This window comes from Mustela putorius, unplaced genomic scaffold (genome assembly GCF_011764305.1).
Source record: "Mustela putorius furo isolate JIRA1106 unplaced genomic scaffold, ASM1176430v1.1 tig00001654_pilon_pilon_pilon, whole genome shotgun sequence".
Classification (NCBI taxonomy): Eukaryota; Metazoa; Chordata; class Mammalia; order Carnivora; family Mustelidae; genus Mustela; species Mustela putorius.
This window is the reverse complement of record NW_025421832.1, coordinates 115,100-121,960: the sequence shown is the minus strand read 5'-3', so window position 1 is coordinate 121,960 and position 6,861 is coordinate 115,100. Positions and strand designations below refer to the sequence as shown.

General features: G+C 39.5%; 1 protein-coding gene across 2 annotated transcripts; it reads left to right on the top strand.

The window, feature by feature from the left end:
• Positions 1-529: 529 nt before the first annotated feature.
• LOC123394178 (zinc finger protein 37A-like) lies at positions 530-2,136 on the top strand. Of its 2 annotated transcripts, none has more exons than XR_006608943.1 (3): positions 530-643; positions 766-892; positions 1,137-1,331. XR_006608943.1 is itself a non-coding variant. In XM_045087938.1 (3 exons), exons 1-3 carry the CDS (start codon positions 715-717, stop codon positions 2,090-2,092), a joined length of 315 nt encoding a protein of 104 aa, XP_044943873.1. In that variant the 5' UTR covers positions 677-714; the 3' UTR covers positions 2,093-2,136. The 2 variants fall into 2 exon arrangements, 1 of the variants encoding a protein (XP_044943873.1); XM_045087938.1 differs by lacking the exon at positions 530-643 and adding an exon at positions 2,052-2,136 and having other exon boundaries at positions 677-892; positions 1,137-1,232.
• Positions 2,137-6,861: the final 4,725 nt, after the last annotated feature.

Genomic DNA, 6,861 nt, shown 5'->3' with positions numbered 1-6,861 from the left:
TTTGGGAACCCCGTCCTACAGGAGTTATGTTCAGAATTATTAAATAGCATTTTCCCTTAAGACGACTGTAGCTCTTTATGTGAACATAGTCCCAGCAGTCCTTTCCTGTGTGTTCACTGATTCCTTTAACTACATTTTAAAAAGATTTCTATTCCTTTGACAGAGAGAGAGAACACACATACACAGGGGGAGAGGGAGAAGCAGACTCCCCACTGAGCAGGGAGCCTGACATGGGGCTCGATCCCAGGACCCTGAAATCATGACTGGAGCCAAAGTCAAACACTTAACTCATATTTTAGAAGTGTGCATGGTTATGCTCTTGGCCCAGGTTCATGAATGATACTCTGTTATCAGTGAAACCCACCCTAATAGCAGGAATAGAACTTTTCTCCCCTCTGTAATCTCACTCTACTTTGCACCTGTTTTACTGTAGTAGGATTTCGTGCTACATGGTAATTGGATGCTTCATGCTTGTGTCTGTCAGATTATATGCTCCTTGAGAATAGTGACATGGTTTTATGGGTTTTCAGATTCTCAAGGTAGCAGAGTTCTTTATGGCATGTAGGCACATGATGGGACGCCGGTAACTTATCACACTGGTGAGGAATGTCTGCCATGCTTTCTCCTCCAACCAAGTACAAAGGTAGGCACGCCAGAACACATTTTTCTAATTGTGAATAGTGAACTCCGTAACAGTTCTTCGACAGCTTTTCCATGTCTTCCCATTGTGATTACTTAAATTTGAACACAAATGTGCTGTTTCAGGGATCCTTATCATTTGCGAATGTGACTGTGGGCTTTACCCAGGAGGAGTGGCAGCATCTGGACCCTGCTCAGAGGACCCTCTACAGGGAGGTGATGCTGGAGAACTATAGCCACCTTGTCTCAGTGGGTAAGGATTGTTTCCCATGCAGACTCCTAGTATGCACTTTCATTCTTGGCTTGACACCTGTAGAAGCTTTGTTGAGTTTAATGATATTTAGGTTTGAGATATCAAGTATTAAGCAGAAGGATTGTTGAATCACTGTAAAGAATGAAGTGTTGTAATTGGCCCCTGAAGCGTCGTCTTCTGTCTTCTTCAAGGGCCCTGAAGCCCATGAACTTCACCAAATTCCCATGTTATTTCCCAATTACAGGATGTTGCATCCCTAAACCAGAAGTGATCCTGAAGTTGGAGCAAGGAGAGCAGCCATGGATGCTAGAGGAAGAGTCCCCAAGTCAGAGCTACCCAGGTGAGTTAGTATGTATTAAACAGATGGACACTAGGTGACATGGTATGAATTGTTTTTATTCTCAGGTACTTGCTTATATGTTCGTTTTCACATTTAACAAATACTGAATACCTGCTGTGCCTCACTCAAGTTTTAAGTGCTGAAACACATGATCAAACTGAATTTGCTCCTGACCTCATGGAGCTTACATTCTGATAGGGAAAGAAAAGAAATAAACACACATATACATACTATACACATAATATGTCATAATATACATAATACATACACACATACACATACTATATACATAGTATGTCAACAAAATTGCAAGGAAGTTATTAATTGAAATAATGAAATGTAATACTTGAGAAAAAGAAGCCATTCAGGAAGGCATTTGGATGATATCAACTTGAATGAAATGATTATAAAATGCACAGGTTTACATGGGAATAAGAATAAGCATTTGGTTGTATGAGCAGAGGTGATGTAGGGAAGACCCCAGGCTGGAGATACTTACTTGGAAATTGTCAAATTATGGTAGTATTTAAAGTTTTAAAATTAGTATTTGAAGCTAAGGGATCAGGTAACCACCTCTCAGAAGTAAGAATAAACAAATTTGAGAGGTCTGAAAGCTGTCCCCTAGGACACTAATGTTTAGAAGTCATGAAAATGAGAGGACTCAGTGAAGAAGAGAGAAGGAACAGTCTGGAGATAAGGTCGAAACAGAGAATATGGTGTCCTGTAGCTGAGTTAAGATGGTTTTCAAAGACAAAATGAACTTCTTGAAGAAGAATGTATAAAGTCAGCATTTTCTGCCTTTGTCTGCAAACCATCCAGAAGCACTAAGGGAAGTGAGCAAGACAAGCTTCATTCTATGACATTAGTGGATATCTGAAATCCCAAATCAGTACAAGTGTACCTGCATCAGAGCTGATGATGGATCAAGGAATGTGTGTATGTTAGCAGGTGGGTAGAAAACAAAAGCATTTCTGATGCGCACGGGGTCTGGCAGTGTGCTTTTCATGAACAGAGCACATCCACACCTAAAACTTCCATGAACAACGGTGCCATGAACTAGATAGCTGAGCTCCCTTGGAGACAGTTTCATTCTGCAAAGGAGACATACTGAAGTGTAGAAGCACAAACCACACTTTTCAGTAGCCCTCTGTTTCCATGATGGTGCAAGAGAGACTGTACATGAGGGAAAACCACCTCATAGACACTAAATGTGCAGAAATAATCTTACATGCCATCTTAGCAGGTACTCCTCTGACATAGAATTTGATGCAAAAACTTACTTGGCAACGGTTGATCAGCATTTGCAGACCTTCTACAAAAGTGAGGGAAGCAAGGGGGTCGGTAAGGCTGGTTAGGAGGAGGGTAATGCTCAGGGTGGGGTGATTACCTCGTTGACTGTAGCTTTGTAATTAGCACATCTGATTGCTCAGACTAGCAGGATATGTTCCGAGTCTCAGTGTGAACCACTGTGTGCCAGAGCAGCTGGTCAGAAAGGTGGAAGGGAAAAGGATGTTATCTTTTGTCTTGTTCCTCTCTCTCAGATGAAACTGTTCTGTAGAGTTTTAACTACCTTTCTTTCCTGGATTGCATCAGACAGTTGGTCTAGGCAGATGCTGGGGAAGTCGGAGCCTCCATGGGCCCAGTTCGGCCTCTGGGCCTGTTTCTGTGAAATGAGCCCAACACTTGGTTTTCCTCAGTTTGGAGCTGCAGTCAGTGATTGACTCTGTGATGACCAAGAGAGCAAGCTGTTGTGGAGGCTGTTCCAACGAGGAAGGAAGGCACATCCTGGTTGATCTGTAAACTGAGACCAGCACATGTGCAGAACACTTGTTCATAATGAATTACCCCTCTAGCCTAAGGGATGACTCTGTTCCATCTCCCAAGTAAACCTTTTGCAGTGTGGTCTTCCTTGAAAAGCTCACATCCTTTTAGCCCAAGTAATGGAAAAGGAACCAGCACAAATGCATGCAAAATGATTATAAGAAAAAAAGGGGTGAAAAGTATTGTGAAGAAAGCTAGTTGGTGATAGAATTGTCATCTGATCAAAGTAGTCATAAAATAGGTAAATTATTTGACCAAGTATTAAATCATGAGTTTCCAAAGGGTGAACTAATTGAATTAATTATCTCTGTGGTACAGGTATTTAAGAAAGATATTAATAAGGGAATAGCAAACACATGGCAGGGTGTCAAACTGAGAAAAGAGAACAGAAAATATAATTACAGTAAATAAAGCAAATTGGAAGAACCCCAAGGATGAACATACTGGCAAAAATCTGTTCAGGGCCCGCCCGGGTGGTTCAGTCATTAAGTGTCTGCCTTAAGCTCAGGTCATGATACCAGGGTCCTGGGTTTGAGCCCCTCATTGGGCTCCCTGCTTGGCAGGAGGCCTGCTTCTCCCTCTCCAATTCACCCTGCTTGTGTTCGTTTCTCGCTGTGTGCCTCTCTCTCTCTCTCAAATGAATAAATAAAATCTTTAAAAAAAAATTTGTTCAGAAAGAAAGGATAGATGTAAGCAAGAAGAAAATGAAATAAAATTAGAAGATTACATTAAAAAGAGAGTTCACATACATACCATATGTAGAATTCCTTCCCAAAAACAGAAAGGAAAAGAAATAGAACAAATGTTTGAAATATTTCAAGAATACTTTTTGTGGGGGGAGAGATTTGTGATTGAATCTGTGTAAAAGAGCCAGTCCTTAGCAACATTAGGATATATTCTGATAAAGCGACTAGATTTCAAAAACAGTTATTTTGACAACCGGCCAATATAAGAGAAAGTCCAAATAGCCTCAGACTTTTCCTTAGTAAAATCTGTAGCTCAGAGTCAGCAAGAGCAATTTCTACAAAATCCTCAAAGTGTCGCATTGAGAGTATTACACCCAGTTAAGAAGATACTCTTCCATTTGGGAGAAGATATTTGCAAATGACAGTACAGACAAAAGGTTGATATCCAGGATCTATAATGAACTCCTCAAACTCAACACACACAAAACAGGCAATCATATCAAAAAATGGGCAGAAGATATGAACAGATACTTCTCCAAAGAAGACATACAAATGGTTATCAGACACATGAAAAAATGTTCATCATCACTAGCCCTCAGGGAGATTCAAATTAAAACCACATTGAGATATCACCTTACACCAGATAGAATGGCAAAAATTAGCAAGACAGGAAACAACATGTGTTGGAGGGGATGTGGAGAAAGGGGAACCCTCTTACACTCTTGGTGGGAATGCAGGTTGATGCAGCCTCTTTGGAGAACAGTGTGGAGATTCCTCAAGAACTTAAAAATAGAACTTCCCTTGACCCTGCAATTGCACTCCTGGGTATTTACCCCAAAGATACAGATGGAGTGAAAAGAAGGGCCATCTGTACCCCAATGTTTATAGCAGCAATGGCCCCGGTTGCCAAACTATGGAATGAACCAAGATGCCTTTCAACGGACGAATGGATAAGGAAAATGTGACCCATATACACTATGGAGTATTATGCCTCCATCAGAAAGGATGAATACCCATCTTTTGTAGCAACATGGACCAGACTGGAAGAGATTATGCTGAGTGAAAGAAGTCAAGCAGAGTGAGTCAATTATCATATGGTTTCACTTATTTTTGGAGCATAACAAATAGCATGGAGGACATGAGGAGTTAGAGAGGTGAAGGGAGTTGGGGGAAATTGGAAGGGGAGGTGAATCATGAGAGACTATGGACTCTGAAAAACAATCTGAGGGGTTTGAAGTGGCGGGGGGGTGGGAGGTTGGGGTACCAGGTGGTGGGTATGATAGAGGGCACGGATTGCATGGAGCACTGAGTGTGGTGAGAAAATAATGAATACTCTTATGCTGAAAATAAATAAATTTAATTTTAAAAAAATTTGTATTGTGATAAAAAAATGCTTCAAGTAACCACCTAGTTTTCAAAATGTAATATTTTTTTTCCTATTTTGTGAAGTCTTGCTTTACTAATGTGTTTTCACTACTAAAAGATGTAGTTGTGGCACTAATGTGCTAGGTTATGCTATCATGATTCCTGAAAATGTCAAGATCACATATTCCTCCAGAAATCAAAGGCAAGCACTTCATAAGCTACTGTGGCCATGTAACTGTATTTGGGTTCAAGGAAGTGAAAATTTCTAAAGCAAGGTATCCACTAGCTCGCTATGACACATGTAACTATAAACTATTATATATTTTCTTTTTTTATTTTATTTATCTGAAAGAGAGAGAGAGAACACACAAGCAGGCAGAGTGGCAGGCAGAGGCAAAGAGAGAAGCAGGCTCCCTGCCGAGCAAGGAGCCTGATGTGGGACTCGATCCCAGGACCCTGGGATCACAACCTGAGCCAAAGGCAGTGGCTTAATCAACTGAGCCACCCAGGCATCCCAAACTATTATATTTTTCAACAAATACCTAAGCACTAACATATCCAGAGAACTGCACTCTTTCAAAGGTGATGCCTGTTGTACCAGAGTTGTTACTATTATTCTAACCATTTTGAAAAAGTCCCCTCCTGGAACTGGTTTTAGAGAACACAGCTCATTCTTTTGACTATCTACAAGGATGGCAAATCTTCCTTTGAAAGTGGAAAATAGTCTGAGAAGAGTCAAAAATTGTTTCAGACCATAGCTAGAGAAGTAGGTGCATATCTAAAAGAATGTGTGACTACAACAGCAATTTGAAGAATTTTTCCAGGGTGGCTCCAAATTCCCAAATCCATGTTTATGCAGTTTCAAAAAAAAAAAAAAAAAAACCCAAAAAACAAAAACAAACAACAACAACAAAAAAAAAAAACACAAACAAAACCCCCAAAACTTTGTTCTAGTTTTATTTAAGAGAGTTGACAATAACTTTTCTTAAAAAAAAAAAATCTTCCCCAAAATTTCAAGAAAATATTTGAGAATTATAGAGTAAGTACAAATTTTCCAGAACAAATCTCTCAAGGACACACATTGTCTTTTCTCTACATATCTATTCAATATTTTGATTGTGATTCAAAATTGCTCTGCTTGTTTCACATCAACTGTATTTTTTTTTTTTTTTTTTATCTTTTGATCCCCTTCACCCATATTTATCACATCCCCACCCCCTTCCTGATTCTGGCAGCCACCAATCTGTCCTCTATGAGCTTGTCTTTTTTTTTTTTCTCTTAATATTCCACGTGTAAGAGAGATCATACAGTACTTGTCTTTCTCTGCCAATAGATGATTTTGCAGAGAACACATACATGAAAAGCTGCTCAACATCATTAATCGCCACGGAAATGCAAATCAATTTGCATTTGTATATATGCAAATTGTATAATACCTCACGTTTCAGCCATGTTGTCACAAATGGCAAGATCTCATTCTTTTTAGTGGCTGAGTAATAATCCATTGTATACATACACCACACATCTTCTATATCCATTCATCACTACATGGACACTTGGGCTCTTTTCATAGTTTGGCTACTATAGATAACAATGCAATAAATATAGAAATGTAATTTTATTTTGAATTAGTGTTTTCACTTTCTTTGGGAAGATACTCAGGAGTGGAATTGTTGGATCATATGGTAGTAGTTCTATTTTTGATTTTTTTTGAGGACCCTCCATAACTGTTCTCCATGGCACTAATTTACATTGCC

Bases quoted from the DNA above. Each gene is read 5' to 3' on its own strand.
- LOC123394178 (XM_045087938.1), top strand. From the start codon at position 715: ATGTCTTCCCATTGTGATTACTTAAATTTGAACACAAATGTGCTGTTT. The intron at 893-1,136 runs GTAAGGATTGTT...TCCCAATTACAG, and splicing joins TAGCCACCTTGTCTCAGTGG to GATGTTGCATCCCTAAACCA. The intron at 1,233-2,051 runs GTGAGTTAGTAT...CAAACCATCCAG, and splicing joins CCCAAGTCAGAGCTACCCAG to AAGCACTAAGGGAAGTGAGC.